The 23859-nt window shown below is 40.0% G+C and overlaps 1 protein-coding gene across 1 annotated transcript; it reads right to left on the reverse strand.

The window, feature by feature from the left end:
* Window positions 1-8738: 8738 nt before the first annotated feature.
* LOC115372675 (inactive pancreatic lipase-related protein 1-like) lies at window positions 8739-22755 on the reverse strand. Its single transcript, XM_030070742.1, has 12 exons — window positions 22701-22755; window positions 22210-22361; window positions 21971-22093; window positions 21469-21603; window positions 20940-21048; window positions 19858-19977; window positions 19015-19131; window positions 14211-14329; window positions 11586-11715; window positions 11290-11404; window positions 10346-10510; window positions 8739-8808 (listed from the first exon to the last, which is right to left on the reverse strand). Exons 1-12 carry the CDS (start codon window positions 22753-22755, stop codon window positions 8739-8741), a joined length of 1410 nt encoding a protein of 469 aa, XP_029926602.1.
* Window positions 22756-23859: the final 1104 nt, after the last annotated feature.

The raw sequence follows: 23859 nt of genomic DNA on the forward strand, positions 1-23859 counted from the left end.
TTGCAGTTTTCACAGAATAATTGCTTGTACTTTGACCAATGCCAGGTATTCACCGTCCGACTTTCACCAATAAAATGTATGTGTATTTCAAAGAACAATTATGTGCCTGGTGTTATTTTTTTTCCAATGGTTTTCATTTGCCATGTGTTCAAGAAGTAAATTCAGAGGAACATTTTCTTGTGCTCACATGGATAAATCTAAAGTAAATAACCCAGATGTCAGTCCCTGCAACAGAAAGTGGTGGTACCTGGGAAAAAAATCATTTTCATTCTGAAATGATGGCTGACTGCTTTTTGAAAATCAAAAGTACACAAAACTTCTCAGAACCAATCAAGAAAGTGGTGCAGCCTTTCTGCAGATGTTATCTAGGGCCAACTTGAATTACAGGTTTTCCTCATGTGTCTTATATTTTGGGCTTAGAGGAATCTTTCAACTTGAGCATAGGTCACTTCCAATGAAATGTCTCTGGGGCCTGTTGATGGAGGTCTGGAAATCAGCTGGGTACAGGGAGGACTTTATGAAGCAACACTGCCTCCAAGTGGATGGGACCAGATGGAATCAGTTCCATTGGCCAAGTTCCTTTGCACATCCTGTACAAGCAAATCAACTTGGTGGCTCATGTAACACAACACTGTCAAAGTGGTATATAAAATGCATGAATATGAATTTAAGAAACAGGTCTCTTAGAAATATAAAAATAAGTATACCGTTATAAGCAGTGCATAAAACAGAAGAAATAGTCTACATATGCCATAGTTTTCTTTTCTTTGTATGTTTTAATGCCAGCAGTGGATTGCCAGTACCAATATGAACAGAAACAAGCTACTGTTAATATTTTGTGTCATTATACCTTAAATAATTGTAAAGCAGTTTTTAAAAATAAATAAATAAATAAAATGCTGCATAATTTGACAGTTAAAGAGGAAAAGTCACCATGAAACACTCATATCCTGGGATAAGTAATTAATAATGACACAGTAAAGAGCAATACAGGAAGTCCTTGCCAACAGGAAGCAGACTTTATAGAGCATCTGCACTTGGTTGTGCATAAATTACTTGCACCGCTGTGCAATGTATATGTATTTAGGTTTCATAGTTGTTGGGTTTTTTTTTAGGTTTTTGTGTTTATCTTTTTCATCCCAGTTTTCAGGATTTTAGGGTTCTTGTGGTTTAATGTTTACGTTAATTGCGTCCTGGTTATTCTGAATGTATGTTTACACATATGATTATGTTTAAGAATGTTATTTAGGGGCAGCAGGTGAACAGATAGCATTTGGAGCATGCAGCCAGATTCAGCCACAGTTTTCAAAATGGGTGAACTATCCCTTCAAGTTATCTTTGGAAACAATCTACCTCACCAGACTGTTCACTTCTACTTATAATGTTATAAAACTGACACATATCCATGACATAGCAATCTTTTTCATGCGAGTTTGACTATACTGGTTGTCGTAACTCTACTCTAAATGACTTGCCTATAATAAGCAAGCTACTGTCCCTTTTCCAGCATACCATTTGTTGGCCATGTGTCTGGTTCTTTATTGTTTCTACTATATTATGTTGGGGGGAATCTATACAAAAAGAAAGAAAGAAAGAAAGAAAGAAAGAAAGAAAGAAAGAAAAAGCCTGTCATGCAAAAACAATTTTCCTCCAAATTTATGGCTTCATTTTAGTTAGCCTCAAGCACCCCCACCAGTGATTCAGCCAGTGGAATATGAAACTAAACACAGGCACTTATTATTCAATAACCAGCATACATTTAGGGAGCGAGTGTGTTATTCTTACAGAAGTGGTGGTAGAGAGCCACTCAACCCCTTATAAGGCAAGGTTGTTTTTCGTGTGTGTGTGTGTGTGTGTGTGTGTGTGTGTGTGTGTGTGAGAGAGAGAGAGAGAGAGAGAGAGAGAGAGAGATTGGGTAAGTAAGGTGGCAGGGTCAGAGGGGTGGATAGGTGTGCCGGATTTCCCCCAAATGGCTTTGAAGTAGGGCAGTTGCTACGGCAATCGGGAGGGACAAAACTCTCCAAGTGGCCCTTTAGTTGCCGGCTCTGCTGCCCTCCCACATGCTCTCTTCCAGTTAGTGGTGTGGTTCAAAAACTGCAAGGCTCACCGATGAAATCATGCAGAGAAGAGGGAGCTTGACACATATTGTTTCGCTGTTTGTGCTTATTAATGCTCAGCTTGGCTGAAAAACAGATGGAATGGAATTTCATTAGAGTTTACCTCACTGTCAAACTATTGCCACTGAATGGCAGTGTTTGTGTAACCTTCACAAGTGTGCAGGTGTAGAGATGCCACCCTCCACACACCCCCACCCCACACTCTCCCACCTGCCTTTTCCAAAAGTGAATGAGGCAGGGCTGAGCTGTGTGCAGTTTGAGTGGGATCTAAGAGAAGCCCTTTGCATGAACTGATTCTAATGAGACATTTCACTGCTTGCTTTTCCAGGCTGCCAAAAATTCTAGAAAAACAGCTTACTTGCAAATTTGGGATTTTTTTTTTCATTAAAAATATCAAATTTGAAGGTTCTGGATATCAGCAGCATCCATCTAAACATACTGGTACTGGCCTTCAAAAACCCATATTGAATTCAAGTGGTAAGCTTCCTGCCTCGGTAGAGGAGGCTGACCTGTGTGAATGAGCAGCATCTAAAGCTGGCATAAAGTTGTTAATTGGCTGAAGCACTCACTCTCTCTTAGTATTTTCACATTGTGTGAATAAAAGTGAACTCAGCTGAACTGTGCTAGATTGGTTTGCTGTTTGTCACCGTTGTTGTAACCTGCATGCTACAGTGGCTGTCAACAGGAAACCCCTGACCTTAATTACTATAATTCTGATGCAACATTTTGATCAAATTCCTCACAGTCACTCGTGGATATACTTTACTTTAGTAGTATTGTTTTTATTCTTATTCTCATACCAATGAAGAGTTTTAGTATCCCATAGTCTGTGGCTTTTCCATCCTGGCAAGGATGAAATAAAACATACACACACACACACACACACACACACACACACACACAGAGAGAGAGAGAGAGAGAGAGAGAGGTTTGGACCAGAGAGGCTGTGTGTGTTTGCGCATGTGTTTGCGTCTGTGTGTGTGGGTTTACAACGGGGATGCATCCCCCTTGTTAGCAAAATGACCCATGCTTCTGACCAATGGCTCTGAAATATCAGTAGGCTGACTGTGCTGTGTATTGATAAATCCAGGGTGCTGTCTGTGGTGCTGAAGTTTGTCTCTCAGTCCTGCCCTTCTGTTAGTTTCATCTTGGGTCTATGATATTCTCTAAAATATACACTGTACATATTCAATTCTATACTATATCATAGCCTTTGTACTCCTATGTCCACCTTCATGATCAAAGTGACAGGTAGCCATGTAGTTGCATAAGAGCAGGAGGAAAAACACACCCCTGTCTATAGTATTCCTATAATATTCCTTTAATATTTCTGTGATCATTCAGTAGCATATGTGCTGCTGAAACTACACCCCACACCAAGCTACCTAAATTTTAGGAGAGACATGACTACAGATCTAGATAGATTAAAATGCTGATTCTTAGCTTTAGTGACAAAAAAAGAATGACCACTTTGCTGCAGCTTCTTGCTAGCCTTCAACACAGTGTATCAGGGCACTCAATTCCAGCTTCTCAAAAACTGTCCTTTTTGAAAACTGGAAACAAACAGCATTGTCAAATGTGTCTTTAATGTTTTTCACATTATGTTATGTTTTCTAAACTGCTTGCAAGTCATGCTTTCTCACAGGTTTTACATATTTACAATAATACAGTGCCTTGAATACATTGATACTGCTCTGCTGCTGTTAGGCTCAGACAGTGGTATTATTTTGGGATTCTGTTGGCTGGGAAGGCTGCTGCGCCAAAGTTAACAGTTCGAAAGGTAGTGCGTGGTTTGTGAAATAAAGTAGTCCTGTCCAAACGGAGCAGCTCTCCTGATTAAATGATCAGTTTGCAAACATTTTCTCTGAAGAACATTCTGAGATTGGAAAGACTTTACAACAAGCTTCCTGTTTGCGGAAAATGATGTTATCTTAGTTTTTCAAACCCATTTATGATCACCCAATTGGTCGCTATTGTTGTTGAGCAGGAGCCTGCAGCACATCCACAGCAGGATCAATAAATACTGGTTTCTAAATCTCAGGATGTTGTCAGGTCATCTGTAAACAGGGCCCTGGTTCCAAAATAGTGAACTTAATGCAGATCTATTTGCAGGGTCCTTGATAGGCTAAATAGTAATGGACTGCATTTCTATAGTGTTTTCTAGTCTACCAACCACTCAAAGCACTTTGCAGTTTTTACCTCACATTGATCCATTCACACGCTCTCTGGAGGAGCCAGGGATTGAACCAGGAAGCTTTGATTACCAGACGATCATTCTACCTCCTGAACCACATCCACCCCTAATTTTCCCCTTGCTCTGAATTGGCTCACTTTTGGATTATGGCACAAAGGACTGCAACATCAAATTCCAGTGTATTGGTAAATTCAAAAATGCAGACCAAGAAAAAAATTAAACAAGAATCTTACAGGTCACCATTTCAGAGATACTGAATATCCACTATTGATGACTTCAGTGCAAACACATATTGGTTGATCCATCATACTCCATTGTACTTCACTTTCCATGAGGGTAACAGATTCTTTTCTGGGATCTTCTATTACTTCTGTGTAAATTTATTTTGGAGAACCATAAAGGTTAACATGGTTACACATCCACTCACACGGCAGCTTCGTCAGGCACTGAACAATCAGGATGCTTTGACATGAAACATTTAGGATCATTACAAGCACTTTATCAGTTCTGTACCACTGAGCCGTCTTTTACATTAACATTACGTGATGTGAAAATTCATATTGTTGAGCTTTATTTCCATGAAATTGCCTTAACTTTCGTTAGTGCGCATGACTCTTCCTCTCTGTCCATGGTGAATCGTTCAGAGTCTTCTGTGATGTCTGTCAGTACAACACAGCTAATGTCCAGGGGTTAACTTTGTTGTGCAACTATTCCCCAGGGGACCTATCTTTCGCTTGCCACATTCATCTATCTGGAAGTATACCTCGCTAATTCATGACCTGTCTATAAATGCTTTGTTAGCAACAAAGCCGCCCCCAACGCTACTGACTCAAAGATCAGAAAGAAGCGCTGTCATTCGCAAATTCCCTCCGACAAACAGACATAATTACAGGAATTAGCCTGCTATTTTGTCATTAGCCTTCACTTTCAATGAGCCAATAATGAAAAAAGAAACAAGAGTGAGAGACAAAGACTGATGTCTTTAGAGGATTTCAAGACACTTTCTCCCCCCACCTCTTAGCCCACACATTCAATTTGGTGTTTTATTCATACTATTAATGTAGTCAAGCTTGAAGCTGTGAAGCTAAGAGAGATTTTCGTCTGATTGGTATTGTGTGAGCACTGATGGCTTGGCTCAGGAGAAGTCAGAGTGAATTCAAATGCACTTTGTTAGTGCCATGATGAAAATGGCAGCTTGCCTTTTAAAGCCATATTTTTGCAAGCGTGATTATGGGGTGTGTATTCAAATAAATGAAGCCAAAACAATGACACACAATCAGGACTTCATAAGCCGGTGAAAGGCCACGGACAGATTAATGAGTGCTCTGCGGAGATGCACACACACGCACGCACAGAGGCATGCTGGAATTACAGATATATATGACACATTAGACAAGATTTTGTTCGGGTGCATTCTGTATCCAAATGAGGAAGAGAAAGCAGTGATCTCACCATGTAATTTACTGTTGATTTGTGTTTGCACAAATGGAGCCCGATGTCTTTCAACATTAATAAGGGTAATATTTACCCTCTCCTTCCCCTGACAAGACTTGGCAGCAAGGAACAGTCGGCTTTGTGAAAATAGAAAGAAAGACAAGGGAAATCAACAGCTGGACATGCGACATATCCGTTGTGCTTTTGCTCTTGTTGAGCCCAAGAAAGTGACAGTAATAACACTGCAGTAATGGGGGGCTATAAATAGCAATGAAGTTGTCAAGGATGACTTTTATAGATGTGTATTCTCAGCCCTTCTGAAAAGATTGATAATTAATGAATGGAGATTGTAAAGCTTGTACATAAGCGAGCTGAACTGAGTGTAAGCGCTGTTATCTGGAAGCTGCAATTTGCAACTTTTTGTCACACTAACAACAACAGCAGAGGAAAGCAGTCAGGAAAGAAAGCCTGATCTATTATTGGCTGTGTTCATAGAGGCCAGTTACCTCACTCTACTGTTTCACAGTAAAACAGCCTGGTGTGGGGCTCACCCACCAAGGGGTCATAAATTAAAAAAAAAAAAAAAAAAAAAAAAGATCCAACAAGAATAACTTTAATCATCAGAAATAACTGAAATGCATTGTTCATTGATTTACATCACCATCATGTATTGAATCAGATTCTGTGTTCATTTAAAACTTGCTCATCTGCTTATACAATTTGGCATTAATCATGAAGTGCAACCAATGTCAGTATAACCTGGACATTCAAATGTTACTCGCCTCCAAAAGTTATTTATTTATCTGCCAAAGGCAAAGTTTATTGGCAAATTTTGGTGCTTTGATGGTGGTTATTTCTGACTCTTTGGACAGCTCATGAAGATATATGACAAGTGCTGGGGCAGGAGCATGACCAACAGGCCTCAGGGGTCACACTGACGACAAATCTTTACCCAAATATGGAATTCCAAGACTGTCCTCCGGCAACAAAACAACTGCATATGAGGTTTGTGCAACAGCTTATTATTACCTATAGTTAATTTTAAGTGACCTCTCGAGGTTGTGTAAATAACAACACTGTGGTGTAGTAGAACAACAAAGTCTGTGTAAGGAGGAAGGTGGAGTGGTGGAGGGGTCAATCAACATGATTTTTACTCAGCTGACCTTCATTCAAATCCAAGTGACAGCAGTGTTTGTTTTTAGATAGCAGATACAAAATATGGTCAAAAGTACTGGGCCTCACCTCTTAATCACTGAATTCAGCTGTTTCATTCCGTCCCATTGTCACAGGTGTATAAAATCCAGCAGCTAGCCATGCAGTCTGCCTTTACAAACATTAGTGAAAGAACGGCTCGTTCTAAAGAGCTCACTGAGTTCCAGCGTGCTGTTGTAATAGTAATGTAATAGGAAGCCACCGCTGCAACAAGTCAGCTGGTGAAGTTTCTTCCATCCTAGATATTCCACCATCAGCTGGAAGTGGGATTATTGCAAAGTGGAAGTGTTTAGGAACCACAGCGATTTAGCCACCAGGGAGCAGCACCATGTGAAGTTACAGAGCGGGGTCACCGAGCGCTGAGGCTCATAGTGCGCAAAAGTGGCTGACGCTCTGCTGCCTCAGTAACTGCAGAGCTCCAAACCTCCTCTGGCATCAACATCAGCACAGAAACTGAGCCGGGAGCTTCATGGCATGGGTTTCCATGGCCGAACAGCCGCACACAGGCCTTACATCACCAAGCACAACGCCAAGTGTTGGATGGAGCGGTGTAAAGAACGCCACTGGACTGGACTGGACATTTCTTTATCTGGCGGTCTGATGGAGGAGTCTGGGTTTGGGGAACGCCAGGAGAACGTTCCCTGCCTGACTGCATTGTGCTGACTGTGCAGTTTGCTGGAGGAGGGATAACGCTGTGGGCTGGTGTTTCTGGGCTCAGCCTCGGCCCCTCAGTTCCACTGAATTTGGCAATTCTCTGCTTCCAGCTTTGTGGGACCAGTTTGGGGAAGGAAGGCCCTTTCCTGTACCAGCATGACTGAGCCCCAGTGCACAGAGCAGCTCCATAAAGGCATGGCTGGCTGAGTTTGATGTGGAGGAACTTGAGCGGCCCGCACAGAGCCTCGACCTCAACCCCATCCAGCACCTTTGGGATCAACTAGATGAACTTTGCTCGTCGAGCATCAGTGTCTGACCTCTGTGATTTAAAATGGCATTTTAAATCACAGACTGTGACATTGGACATTTTTATCTGTTTTATCTTTTGTCTTTTGAATAGATCTGGATCCTCTGACTTTTGATGCAGCTTTCCAATCAAAATAATTCTTTGGTAACAAAAGCTATCTTTGAAGTATACATTTGGCTTTTATGACAAGCTTTGCCCAATACATTTTTTTTTTTTTTAACTAAAATCACTCCAGCTTGATGCTGCTGAGCCATGGCTAGCTAGTTACCATTTTATATTTCTGTTATCTTTATTCAAGGATCATAGCAAAAGTTTAATGCGTGCCTAAATGTTCTTCTTTTTTTCTTTTTTAAATTCCAGTGTCTTGAAAATTCAAACAAATCAGAAACAAATAACGACCTGACATCCAAGGTCTATTGAAGGGTAACAGGGTGGACCTAACAATACACTTCCTGCCTCAAGGCAAAATTTTCATATTGTATCATAAGTATTTCCCTTTCAGAATTCCTAATCTCTCAGGTCATCAGTACTGTAAGAAAGTGCCTTAAGGCTAGAAGTTCAGACATTATAGCAATTCATCACACACCTCATCTATTCTATTTTCTACCTTTTAATAAGCTCCTTTTTTTTGTCAAACAACCTCACAATTAGACCCAGCCTCAGTCCTGTGCTCTTTCATCCTGCTGACTTCATTGTCTGGTCATATAATGCTGCTGCTTCCTGCACACCAGCACAAAGGGTCAAATGAAAGACACCCAAGGGAGTTCAAATGCAAAATCTTTATTGAAAGGCTGTGAGTGATGCCTGTGCCTGTGGCAGGCTAAGCTTGGCATGGAAGCACAGACTGGATTGTATTCTCCGTCACATTCTCTGCTCCACAGAAGTGGTAGCTGTAAGAGAAAAAAGAGAGGAGAGTAAAAAAACAAGAGCATTCGTATTGCGAAAAGCATTGAAGTGTAATCTATTTGAGGCTCTCTTGAATCAACTGAATGGTAACATTATAATGCTGTAATGGTTATGCGTGCGTAAACATAGTGCAATGTGACAGATCCATTGTTTTGACTCTTATTTGTGGGATTTGCTGCCTGTTACTGCTTTTTTCTTGGATCTCCTATGGAATTAATATGTTTGGTCCAGCAAAAGCACAATCTTATTCTCCGTTGTGCTGTGATGTCACTCTATTTGGAGAAGTTGTCTTGTGCTGATATGATAGGAAAAAAAAAACTATCTTCTCTAAGGAAGTGAATTTTAAGTGAGCAAAGAAGGGTGGTGAGAAACACTTTCTGAAGCATGACAACCAGTGTTGGTGTCATAAAATTTCCAATGATTTCCCAATGCCAAGTTGGGACATTCCCAAGTGTCATTATAGATGTGGATAGTTAATTCTTTATGTGTTTTTCCATTAAACTTACACCGATCACCTCTGCTATAGGGGAGAAAATAGTGAGACAACTCCTCTGAATCCCAGTTTCATCTTCATCAAGATCATCCTTATATTTCCCCACTGTCTCATTCCAGTCCCTCTTCAGCCATGTTTGACCAAAACTTTTCTCACCACATAGAGGTTCCATGGTGCCCTCTAGTGGACGTAGCTAATCACTGTCTCTTTGCACAGGACCATTGGGAATTAGTTTGACAACAGAGCAAAGCCAAGCATTTAATTCTATTTATAGCCTTTTCTCTGAGATCTCATCTTTGACATCCTGTGACACAAAGGCTGTTATCAACTGACATCCTGGTTCAAAGGGTGATCCATTCAGAGAGACAGATAGGGTCACTCATGTTGCCACTAGGAGGCATGCAGTCAACATCAGCTGGATGCTGTAGCTTTATTCTTGGACATGGGCAACTGACAGGCAAGTGTAGGACAGACAGACTGGCAGATGGTAGCAGACAGAGAGTAAGTGGAGCATTAACAGATCATTTTTAACCTGTCTATAGTCCTACTAGACTATAGACAGGTTAAAAATGCTGACATAGATGAACACACACTATATGATATTGACAGGTAGGACTTGAAATTGAATTTTTATTTACAGGTATTCATGTCATAGGCTTTTTTTTTTTTTTTTTTTTTTTTGTCTATTTAGAATAGCAATTGACATGTGGGGAAACAGAAAATGAAACTTTCAAGCAGATTAAAGAGTTATGCAAGAATATTAATTTAAAAAGTCAGTTCCTATCTTATATTTAATATAATAATGTTCCCAATGTCTGGAGACATAGTGGGGTAACAAGAAAAAATGTGATAAATTATTAGAGAAAGTTGTCTTAGATAAATGTTTGCTGTTGTTTGTTGTTGTTTTTTTTTCATTGGTTTTGGTCTCCAAAATTTTGTCTACTATTTTTGCATGAGTTTTGCTCTTCATTGCAATGATAGAAACTCCAACATTAAATCTGGGCTCAGAGTTATGGAAACAGACTTACATCTTCTTGTCTTGTCCTCTCTCCAGCTCGACCCTGGAGGCACCGTACTTGGGGCGCAAGGGGTTGAAGATGTGATTGTTCCAGCGAAAATTCACCTCCGTCACTTCACCCACGTCGGTCTCTGCATTGATGAACACCTCATAGTCACCGGGACGCAGCAAACCCCTTCAGGCACATGCAGGAGGAGCAAACATAGTTCTATAATTATACATAATTTTCGGTGTGCATGAATGGCTAACATGAGTAGACATTTTTTTTCTTTATTCAATATTTCACACCCTTCAAACTGTGCATTGTATTTTTATGAAAAAAAACTAAAAACTAATGTGGTTGACTTTATTACGATGATGGAATACTGTGTGTGAAGAAAGGTTGAAGTCTCTGAAAGTTCATTTCCATCTGATAGTGGAATGAATGGAAACCAACTGCTGGATAAAGGTAGGAAAAATGTCATCAGTTTTAAAATATGACTGCTTGCTTTGGGAAAAAAATCAGTATTTTGTAGATTAAGAATGCAGTTTAATTGTATGAGAATGTAATATTTAGTAGCCAGGGCTGCTTGAGGTGTTGTGGTCCTAACTCAACAACACATTGCTGAAGAAAGGCCTGACCTTGTCTCACTCACCCACAGGTCAGTATAGGTAGCCTGTCTTATGGTAGATTTAGGATATCCTAATGTGTTCTATGGTACTGATTTTCATGGTAGTTTAACATTGGGAGGAACTCTGTAATCAGCCTCTGTTTGAAGGCTCATCTTCATACAAGAAATAGCAACATCATACCCTGTACTGATAAATGTCTGAGGACAAGCCCAACATCAGGCTATGTCAATCACAGATTCTCTAAAGTGAAGAAAGGAATATGCAAAAATCCAATGCCCAGTGTGCAGAATGTGCTAGAACTAGATTACATTCAGGTTTTAGGCTTTAATATAATGTTCTTACGCATGAAGCTGATACTCCTTGGTCTTGACTTTGCCTCCAGACAGTGCCACATACAAGAAGCCCGGGTTAGGCCTGACAGGACCATCCAAAGTTACCTTTGCTCTGTAGCTGTAACCTGCAATATGCCAAGCAGTTGTATTATGCAGTTATACCTCCTATACAGTTTCCCTTACATGCACAAATATCAAAAATCAACGGGAGATAAATCTAGCTATCTGCTTAATATGCAATTATTAACATGGTGAGTTCACAAAATTTCTTTTGCAATCAGAATAGGATAGACAGGATGTACATACGACCAAAAGGGCTTGAACTGCCGGTGTTCAAGAAGAACTTCATCTTGGAAACGCCATCAGTCACAGCATACCTGTCAGCATAATAGCCCATCTGTGGACATGTCATGTTTGGACATGGGAAACACTTTCCCTGTAAAGACAAGGACAGCGTTAAAGAATGAGGTCGTCCTATTATGGTATGTAACAGGATGCTCCAGTCAAACAAGCAGAAAGGAGTTTTGTTTCTTTTTTCTGAGGCTACTGTTTAGTGTAAATGGCTCCCACAGTGTTTTAGCTCAACCTTACCCAACGTTAGCTTTGTTTACAGCTTTGTCAAACTCTACAATATAGTTAAGACTCTTTGCTTGTTCAACACTTTTTGCTAGCACTCAGGTAGCCAGTGTCGGTAGCCAGCTTAGCCAATGAGTAATGTAAATGATCCTAATAATGTTTCCCAGTAGTGAGTGACATGCATATATTTCAAGTTATTGTTAATGTCTTTGACCAGTAAAAGTAAAAATTGCACAGTTGCGGAACAAGAAATTGGGAAAATCTGTTGAAACAAAGTGCAGGTATGCAGTGTGTGGCTTATGTAATAGAATCAATCACCCTTTTATGGAAAAGAAAACTTCTTATGAAATGAAGAATAACAGGCATAGAGGTTCAACAAAGCTGAATTCACTGGTTTACTCCGTTTGTAAGAGGAAGTTTGAGCCCCTCAATAGCAGTTGAAAAATTTGGACCCTTGGAATTTGTGCAACATGTGGTTGGTGGGTTTATTAATATTCATCATAGTGTCATCATGTTTTTTTTAATATTGGGCTCAAACTCAAACATTACATATTCATGGATGTTATATTTAAAAGAACCATTTTCAGCATCATTGCACCAATAATACTCGAATGTGTCCAAGTGCCACTGGCCTTTCTCAAAGCAGTTTCTCACTGTCCTGTCAGCGCCTCTGGGTTTTGAAGTGCACCCCGGAGGTAAAGGTGACAACCTTGAAAGGCCTTTTCCTCTACGCTCCTAACTTTAAAGCATCCTAGCTTGCCACCCTATAAATGTGGAGGTGGGAATGACACTGGGTTCACAATGCTTTATTGTGTGGGAACAGGCTGAGTTTGTGGCTGTCAGCTGGGGCTGCAGGAATAACACCCAAGAGCGTTTATGAGGCGAACAAGGAGGTGTTGTCGTCTCTCAACAGGGACATAGTCATATGAGGTCATGCTCGGCACTCCCTGGGCCCTGTTTGATTGGGACACGGGCCCAAAGCAGGGATAAACTGTCATTAACACCAACAGCTGCAGACACAAGCCTTCCCCATGGAAGGCGCTAGGGAAGGCCGTTCATGTTGTCCCCATCGCTGCAGCAAAAATCCAATCTCACCGAATCAACTTCTAAAACCAAAGAAATGGTTCACAGCCATATCAATGTCATGCAGCGGCGACAGGTGGCAGCTCCACTCACATACCACTGTGGCTGGGATGTGGTCCCCATCTCCTCTACCAGCCCTCCCCAGCTCTTGTCCCAGTAGAGAGATATTTTTTTTTTAAATGGAGGACAAAAGATGTCTCCTCCAGAGGCCTCCTCTGCCCTTTTGTAGGGGAATATTAAAGCTGCACTAGGTACAGTTTTAATGTAAAAACACTCTGATCAGCCTAAATCATGGGTTTTCAAACCTTTTCATGTTCTAGACTCACCGACTGACTGTCAGAAACACTCAGACCTCCATTTGAAGTGATTTTACCCTAAATCCCTTATATCAAGGGATATTCTTGTTTATGTTATTAAATACCTGTGAAAGGTGTCTGAGCATAAGAAATCTGATACTGACCCAGCATCAGTGATCTGATGTACAAATATATAATTGTAATAATTAATAAATCTATAATTAATAGATATAGTTTTATTGTAGTGTTTATGATTTTTGTTTTGCATATCTTTGAGGGGTTTTGTGCAGTTTTTTCAGTTGATCTTATTATCTAATTTGCCATGAATGATCTGTTTTTTATTTTGTTTGTTTGTTTTTTTTTTTTTTCCAATTTCTTATTCACCTTTTCTTGTGTTTTTGAATGATATCAAATGAATTTGTGCAGGTTTCAAATGGTTAAATTGTTTAGATATCATATTTGAGCAAATGTTAAAATGTTAAAATGATCCCTAATACATTTTCCTGTATTGTAACAATTTCTAGTAAATGAAATTACAGTGAAATTGTTCATTTTTCCTGAGGACCCCCTGTAAGCCCCTCAAGGACTCCTGGGGGTCCCTGGACCCCACTTTGAAAACTACTGGCCTAAATCACAAGGTGGGGCTGTAAAAGGAGAGCAGCATCCCATCCTTGCTAATTAAGACGTAGAGTCAGTCAGTTTGCCCAAATTAATGCCATGTGTTAGGCACTGACACTGGTGGGAAATGGTCTTCACACAGGAAGTGACAAATTAATGGCTAAACCTCTTCACCATCTCCACCCTGACTACACACAAGGAAGAAGTTCAAGGAGTACAGTTTGTCATGTTGCACAATTTCTGAGCAATCAAACTCTCCAAATGCTTAAAAAATTCCAAGGTATCCCTTGCTGCGACTTGAGCTCAGTGAAGTTGCCAAGGACAGCTTTAATGCTTGAAAAGGAGTGAAAAGACTTACGGCAGCAAAACTGTCCTTGTCAGAGCAGGGGTATCCTACAAAGCCAGGGGCTTTAGGAATGCTCTCACTGTAGTACTGGTAAGATCGGATGTGGTTACAGGCCTCAAACTTCTTGGTACCTGGCAAAGGAACAGAAATGGTGATGACAGGGAAATGGAGGGTGACGGCGATGTTGTGAAAAGAGGGAGAGTAAGGTGGGGAAGAAGAAGTGAAGAGATGTGAATGCAGATTAGACTGTCTTGAATTTCAGATAACCTAGCATGAACTTCTGACCTTCGACAAGGGTTTGGCCACTATAGTTTGTCACGCAGCACAAGGAGGTTAACACTTTAGTATAGAAAGGCTGAAGGGTTTTTTGATGTTTGAGAGAAGGCCGACATGCTGTCAGTTGAAGATGATGAAGATAAAATATGACTATTTCCTGGCATGATTTTGAAAGTCTTACAACACCGGTTTGAAGAGTGGGTCCAGGAAAAGTCATGGAGGGACATCTTAAAGGTCCTGTATTACAGGAATTTAACTTCTCCCCTATTTATGTGCTGCATGTGTATGATCAAAGATGTTTGATGAACAAGTTAAAATTTCTGTGCTTATCTGTGCTTTGCTCTTGACAATTTCAGACTAACTCCAAGAAAAACACCTCACGACTAGATGTGGATGTGATTAGCTCCCTTCATTAAACTACCACAATGTTTCCAATCAGCTGCATATAGCAGCAAATTAGTCACCAATAATCATGAAAGAGAATCTGGGACTTGAGGTGAGAATGTGAGAAACAGGGAGCGAAAGACAAAAAGGGATGATGGTGGAGAAAGAGGGGCATTCAAAGAGGTCGGGGGTTGTGTTTTCTTTCCCTGTATGGGGCAAACACCAGGCACTTGGAGACTTCAAGCTATGCAGCGCTGGCTCCCACTCTCCCTCTCTTATCTATAGGATCAAAAGTGGCAGATTCAGCTGTGCCACCCCCCCTTCCCAGGCACGGCACCAATGCTGCCACTTGAGCCTTGCTACTCAGCGGCACATTTCAAAAGGAGGCCAGCAGCAGCCATTTCAGAAAATATTTGCTCAGATAGGTCCAACTGGAATAACTACGCGTGGAGTTTCCTTATGATTTTTCCATTGGGACAACTCCAATATTCCATTGGGTGCTGTGTATTGAAAGATGTGTCACACTGAGAAAATAGAGAAGTATGAGTCATTGTGTTATGTATAGGAGGAGTGTCTGTGTTGATGCTTGTAATAATATTGTGCCAGAACATATCAAAGGTCACACTGTGTGCTCTGTAGGTTTTAGATTCTTCTTCTTATTTGAGGGGAAAAAAAAAAAGTGAATGATTCGTCACCAGGAGTTTTTTTTTTTTTTTTTTTTTGTAAATTATTACTCTTTGATGTATGGAGCTGATTTATAGTATGTGGCCCAATATGTACAGTAGGTTCAAATCTTTATCACTAACCTGTTGATGTTTTTTGATGTGTCACCTATTTACTAATCTGTGGAACGCTGCATTCCAGAAATGTCAGAATTGCAAGCAAAATGCAAATCAGAGTCCAAGTTGGAAATTTCTCAACCCTCAGAGATGCTAATGTCTGATGTCTCATCAACACATGCTTATAACAAGTTAATAAACCTCAAAAAACATTTAAACTACATTTTCAGCATGGAATAAATCAATGCATGCAAACACCTAATAAATGGTTATATATAGCCATATCAATTTCAAGTTACTTTTAGTTGTATTTAATGTTTCATGCTAACTTGCTGGCTGACATTGGTAAATATTGTGATACTTGTAGTGGTACATTAGTTATTGCATTGGAACAGCACATCTTCACTGAGAGAAGAAAATTTCCCTGGTGTCCACATGTCTTCTTTATTTCACTGCGAGCTTGAACCCTGGAAGCCACAATGTTTGTAGTTACAGCCTACTGAGCAGAAATGACCCATTTCTGACTCTGACTGGAATTCAGCCCAGGTACACCAAGGTTACTGTTTTGACTGGAGTGTCTGTTTTGGCAAGACTTCTAAGATCCATTGTCTTCTCATCATGCGAGCCTGATGACGGCTTTCTTTTAAAAGCATGAGCCAGCTTTAGCTCGGGACACAAAATGGGCAGAAAGCTAAATACATTTATCTGGGGAGACACCCTAGTCAAAAATCCAAGGCTCATACTGTAACTGAAATGTATGAAACCTTATGTGACATCTTTTATATTACTAAGCGTGTGTCATCTCAGAATGAATCAGTTCATATTGATGTTGTGTATCAGTTACTTTCCACAACAGATGAACAGTCATCCCAAAACAAGCTGTTTTGATCAGCAGTTCAGATGTGATCATTAAAGCAAGGCTGAACCTTGGCAGAGAGTTGGCTTGTATAGTTCCCTGGCTGTGATTAGACTCCACATGGTGATGGAACAATTTTCATTAGTTCCTGCATGCTCCCCTGGGCTGTTAATCCACAGTTCTGTGTTTCTATCACTCCATTCACTCCCAAAGCAAAACTGGGCTCCAAAAGAACACTTGTAGTGCATAAACCAACACAAACAAAATGAATTATGCTAATACAAAAATAACAATTCCGGTAACCATTTTTAAGAAGAAATTACACTGTTTTGTTGTTGTTATGTTCCTATTTGAATTGGAAAGTAGCTCTGGCAGGTAGCATCTGCAGGAAACTAATGCAGAGTAACCTTGTGGCAGGAAGAAACAACCTGACAGTACAGTACTTTCACAAATAATTGTAATTACACATTTTTTTAATATTGGTATAATCCTCTTTGTTCATGTTCATTCATGTGCTAAAAGTGTTACTTTGGAAGCTGTTTTGCCATATTATTAAAGTCAATTGGAAAGACACATATAGGGGAGACTGGGGACAGTTGCAACACTTTTTACATTACCCTCAGTTACTCAGAGACTATTTGGACTAGGCACACCAAATTTTTACATATTAAACCTACATCTGTCTGCTATATACCCATACCATTTAAAGATGGCTACATATAACATATCAATCACAATATTTATTTGAATAAAGGAATTCAAACGTTGCAACTGACCCCAAACCTGGGGACAGTTGCAACACGGATCAGGGACGGTTGCAACATATTAAAAAATCATTAAATTTCACCAATTATCTTCTGATTTTTGTCTGAATAAGCACAGTATACAGTATTAAAGTATTTACTAAGTTTTGTTTTGTGTAAAACATAGGCCTACCCTGAGTTAATGTGTAGATGTTACTGAAGCTATAGAAACTCAATATTTCAGTTTGGGACAAAAAGAAAAAACATTTATTAAACATGTTAACAAACAGTTAACGGTTTTAGTTAACAAAATTAACATTGTTTTAAAACTTCAGTGAATACAAACTTTTGCTCAACAAGTTATTTGGGGAATTATTTTGTTTATCATTAGCATTAGTTTCTCATTATGATTGCCTGTTCTGTTCATCATGAGCAATGAAATATATTAATTGTGCCTATTTTGAGCTAAAAATCTTCAAAAATACTGTTGTGTGGTCTGTTTTGATATTAGCATAGGGACAGTTGCAACTGTTGCAACCATCCCTGTGGTATCAGTCATGACAAAACACCATGTGCTAACTAGCCACAGTGACATTGACACATGTAAATGGTGTCACTGAATAGTCAACAAAACAGTGATTCAAGCTAGGTAGGTTTGGATTAATTCATACAAAAGACCAGGACAGTATGACAAAAATACAGCTCATGAAAAAATCTACTTTCATACCTCCAAAACAGTTTTGCCTTGATAAAAGCTGGACCAGATCATCAATATGGCCACTCTCTTGTTTGTGGGTAGAGGGTCTAACTGAGCATATGCAGTGTGAGTGTCATCACTCTAGCATGTTTCTGATTGGAGAAATAAGGCTTGTTGCAACCGTCCCTTGTTGCAACTGTCCCCAGTCTCCCCTACTGTATTCAGCCCAGAGGAGCACGGAGCAGCTAATGACTAATGAATATTTCAGCACCATGTGGACTCATATAACACCCAGGTAACTGTACAACCCAACATTCTACCAAAGTTAAGATTTGCCTTAAAGCTTTAAGTGTGAATGCACAGCACAATCTCTAACAAAATTATTTTCCCCTGCAACTAAAATGCATTCTTAATTACATTTAGAGGGAAATGTATTTTGTCGCAGATTGCATTTGTTTCTGATTGTGTCTTCCTTTTGTAGCTTTTATCGCATGCCAGTGTCATGTGGTTAGGTTTAGGCATAAAAACCACTTGATTCAGGTTAGAGAAAGATTAGGTTCAGGCATCAAAAATAACTTGGTAATAGTTAGGATAAAGTTAGGATTAGGCAACAAAACTACTTGGGTAAGGTTAAGGAAAAGTTAAGTTTAGGTACCAAAATGATTTAGTTATGATTAGGATGAGGCTACGTTTAGGCACCAAAAACAGCTTGGTTAAGGTAGCATAATATAAAATACCCTAACATACTGTAAGCTAAAAACAAACACTACTGTCATTTGACAGGGGATGCACGCGGGTCACTCAGATTGCCTGAGGGAAAACCAGCTGTTTAACCCATCTGCCACCTCACTGTCCTCCTCATGTGGACATTAGACAAAGCAGTTACAAGCGTTTTTGTCATAAGTGACAAACAAATGTAATATGTTCCCCTCAAAACATAATTGAGAATATAGTTCAGTTGTAGGATAACATAATTTTCAGGAAATGCAGCCTTTGGAAGGGCAGGATGTTCCTCCTGTAATACATTAATACAGTATTTTCCCACTTTGTCTGTGTTGTAATGTGTCTCGACTTATCTCACCTTGCCAGAAGGCATCAAGGTCAGAAGGCTTGCCTTTGTTTTTAGAGCAGCCGGGCATCAGTTCTCCTCCGTTGGGGTAGAAGTCAATGTGGCCAATAGGCTCAGACATCCCCAGACCTGAGATGGAAACAGAAATCACTTATTGTTCAAAGTGATGATACTATAACTTTGTACAGCTGCTTTGTTTACTGCACATACTGCACTTTGTTCCATTCTAATCAGACAGTAATAAAATACAGTGTGGTCAGAATTGATAGGGCTGGTTCTTTTAGCACCAAAAGGCCTGTGACTCAGCTAAACCTGAATATTTATTGATGAGGTTGTTGGTTACATCTTAAGAAGACTCAACCAGTGTAATTATTGTTCATTCTGCTGTTTCCTTGTTATATTTGTAAGAGTTCTGTATGACTGATATTTTTCCTAGGTACAGTAAGTACAGTTAGCTAAATAGAATAACATTTTTAGCAGATTTAAAAAGTGGCTTCGATTTGTCCTTTTCCCTTTGACTACCATTACCCATGGTGCAACTAAGATGCATAGCAGTTTCCAGTTGCTTTCCCTTGTATTTTATTTTATTTCATTACTATTTAATTCACCAAATACAGGATTTTGCCATGTGTGTTACATATAGACAGTTACATTTTATGCTTCATGTCAGTGTATTTCAGGATGCTGTGATCTTCTGCTACCTGTTTATCTACTGCCAGTTTTGGCCTTTGACATGATGTCTTTCAATTTCTAGCTGCACTCTGTTTTCACTTAGTTTTAAAAAGGAGAGAGAAGTTATGAATCCCAATTGCTTGTTTCCATTCTATTCACAAAGAGAATGAAAAAGAGTTGTACCGAGTTTGGAGTCAAAAGGAAGTCCGTCGGTGTGAATCACATCCACAAAAGTGGCATCAGTGACGTCCAGGCGCACTGTGGCATCACTGCCTTGAAAATAGGGTTCAGTTGGGTCTAGTCCTGGTAAAGGAATGAGCAGTATGTTACCATGGGGGCATCCAGGGAACAGAGACATTTCTATGACTAGTTAGTTATCTAGCAAAGTCATACTTGTTGAGTTGTATCGTTACCTCTAGGCATTATATGAGTCCTCATGGTGGTGAAACGTGGACTTTCTTCCTTGCGCAAGGTTACTATGCAAAACTTACCTGCAGATGCTATCTGCTGGATCTACTTTCTCATTCAAATAGGGTAATAACAAGAAAAAAGCTGTTTAAAAAGCTGTTTTGTCTTTTTATCCTATATAATAAAGTCGGGCTGTAACAGATAAACTAAACATTAGACCAACGATTCACCCTATTTTATATATTACAAGTGCAGACAGGAGAGTATGTATCGGTGGAGTGAGGACTGTTTTTTCTTTGTAGGGCTGACTCTAATGTTGATCGCACCACGATGCACCACAGAGCGACACAGGAAATCATTCCTGCCTGTGGCCATCAAACTGTACAACTCCTCACTCTGAGTGTCAGACACTCTGAGTCAGTGGGCTGGCCCCATAAACTAACTCTTGTGCAAATTCCCTCTGTGCAATAATCCATATTCAATACCATACTTATGTGCAATAACCTGTGTAATAATCCATATTCAATACCATACTTATGTGCAATAACCAGTGCAATAATCCATATTCAATACCATACTTATGTGCAATAACCTATAGTGCAATAACTCCTGTCCATGTTTGCACTTGTACATACATTTTTTCTTTCTTTTTATTCTATATATATTTATATTTATATTTATATTCCTTTCTTTATTTTTCTTGACTATTTGCTCTTTTTACTTTACACTTTGAGTGGGAGTTGTTATTGTAACGAAAAGTAATTTCCCCCTGGGGATCAATAAAGTATTCTGATTCTGATTCTGATTCTGATATGAGCCATTTATAGTTAAGTTTGATTAGGTGGCTTGTTACCCACCTGTGATGCGGGCCAGGCCGGGGATGGCACTACCAGCCCCCCCTGCAGCGTGAGCGCCCAGGCTGTGACCAATGATGTGGAACTTATCAGGCTTCTGTTTGTAGTGGCCCTGGGTCATGTTACACGGTCATGTTAAAGTCAGAAGATAACATACTGGCATAGATTCAACATGAAATTAGTGTTCTTCAGCCGCTGCCTGTGGTGAGAAAGTCCTCTTAAATTCCAGTTGTGTCCATCCGACCAGCTGTTTGAACCCCTCACATTGTGTACTTTAAGTTTATTTTTGGCCTCTGTGATTACACTGATACCTCACGGTTTTTCACAATTACATAACTTTTAAAAAAATTGATAAAGTCTACATAGTTCATAGTATAATAGTGGTAAGCAGTAAGAATATAAATAACAAAAGATTGTTTTTAAAAATAAACCCTGTCTCAATCAGTTTCCCATGTGTTTGCATGTAACATCTGTGTCATTTCAGTGTGATTTGCACCAAAACCAGTTCTTCTCAAGAAAGTGCTTCATGTACCATGACGAAGTTGATCATGAATGCCACGTGGGCGCCCACCACCCTGGCATTATTGGCCGCCTGGGCGTACAGGGTCTTCATGCCATTCTTCCATTCTACAGCAATGCAGTTCACGTTTTCCCTCTTGATCATAACCTAGAAGCAGCCACAGCAATGCCAAAATGAGTCAAAGCAGTGAGCACTTAATGGATTACACTGACATTCTGTTTAGATGCTGAAAGGAGAGGGAATGGCAAGACTGAAGGAAGCAGAATGAACTAAATTCAGTGACTCTTTCCAGCCTCAAAGGGGCATTTGTATTTTAAAGCTCTGAGACGAAATGGAGAGCGGTCCTGGGTCATGACTGGGTCTTTTTCAAGCCAAAGGTGTCAAGACTTTGGTTTTCCTGAAGCCCCATGACAAAACCGTCATCACTGGTTGTTTCCATCAAGTTGTACTTCCCAGACTAACAACATTTCTCAAAGAACATCAACGACTCACTCAAACATGTGTGCCTTCCTACCTTACACATATCCTGTGGCCAGTCCTCATCTCCCTTTTCCAAATATCCAGGGATGATAAATCGGGTCTTCCTCAGCCCATTGTAGTTTGATGCCTTCATAATGGTTTCATCAGGCTTGATCTCCTGAGGAGATGAAGGAGTTTTGAATAAACACCTAATTACCTGTTTTATCATCTCTCAGTGCAATAACTGAGCAACAAAAATGTTTCTTGTTAACTTGAATAAACCCTCCAACGTGCCTGGTAGTGGCGGTTCTTCTGGGTGAAGAGGAGGAACCGGGTGCCAATCTCTTCAGGGCGCCAAGGCAGGCAGGAGAGGGGTCTCTGCACCGTGCCCCCCCAGGGAGGCTGGTCACTAAAACAGCCCATGTCATCAAAGCAGACCTCAGCAGCTGTCAACATGTAGGACAGACCACTCAGGTAAACTCTCACTCCCTCAAATGTAACACTGCTGTGAGCTTAAAACCTTCAATGTGCAAAAGATCCACTTCCTCATGCAGTTTTGATATCATAGGATTAATTTTTTCCACACAGACATTGAAGTTACAAAGCTTTCATACAATAAAGTACATAACTGGCACCTTCTATCCTAAAAAAAAAAAAACAGCATCATCCCTCAAAAGCCCATATTAGTCAAGTGCTATTGCTCAGATACTTGCATTAAATCTAAACATGAGTGAATAAAGTGACATGTTCTAATTGTGGTGGAACTCAAATTAAAGTCAACTTGCCATATGTTGCACCGAGGAGGCAACAGAGCAGACCCCAAATCCAAATTGGTGACATCTGGCAAAGAAAAAGCTCCATGAGCAATTAAAAAAATGAAAGGAAAATGAGGCAGAGCATGTCATCTACTTACCTCAAGGCTGTAGGGAAGGCAAACTAACACTCATTGCCATTATATACAGGTGCCAAACAGCCTTGTGCACACGCAATAGTGGGAAACAAGCAGCTGGACTGACCTGGATGTGGTGCAAGACACAGGACACTTGTAATTTGTTTGCTTTGTGGAAATGCAAAGTGCCATACAGTCATCATGCATACATTGATTCATATTAAAGCCCTTTGCCTGCAGTTCAAAATAAGATCCAAAGTACATACATGTGTCAGTAGCCTATGAAAAACATACATGCTTTCCCATGTAGTTATCTTCACTGAACACAGTTGCATAATCCCTGGGCTGTGTGCTGTATCTGCAGCTGATAGGAATAATGTAGTGTTCTGCACTAAACAGTTGGTTGATGAAGCCAAACGTCCACTACAGGAACTTGAGGGAACCTGCTGTTGTTATTCCCATTCACACACATTCAGTTTTAAAACATTGTATATTTCTGTTTGGCCCTGTAGTCATGAAAATTTCTCACTACACAGAGGCAAAATACAAGAGAGGCAATGAAAAATGCAAAACCAAAGGGAATCGAGTTGAGGCATTTTCAGTAGGCAGTAATGGAGCAGCAGTAATGCAGTGTAGGATGAATCCACCTTAGCTCAGTTTACCAACCTCTACAATTCCAGAGGAGAGTGACGCACCTGACCTGTTGGTGGAAGAGGAGCAAGAGATAAAAATTCTTTCCTTATAGAGATCAACAAGCCATTGTACTGATAATGCTGGGGGTAAAAAGCTTATTTGGATATGAGATTCCTCCTTTTACGTTTTCTTTTGGATATTTTCATACATGTCCAATAGATGGCATCACAGAGCAAGCAGTGGTAATACTGACTGCCCTGCCATCACTGAGCCATCCTCTGTAGTCTCATATCACTGAGTGAATATTGTCAATTCTGAACATTAAAAAAAAAAATTTAGGAAGTAAATGGTGGAAATGGATTGTTATAAACATCAGCATTATTACCTTGGAACTCCAGAACTGCATCTTTCACTTCACTTCA

The sequence above is a fragment of the Myripristis murdjan genome, chromosome 15, assembly GCF_902150065.1.
Source record: "Myripristis murdjan chromosome 15, fMyrMur1.1, whole genome shotgun sequence".
Classification (NCBI taxonomy): Eukaryota; Metazoa; Chordata; class Actinopteri; order Holocentriformes; family Holocentridae; genus Myripristis; species Myripristis murdjan.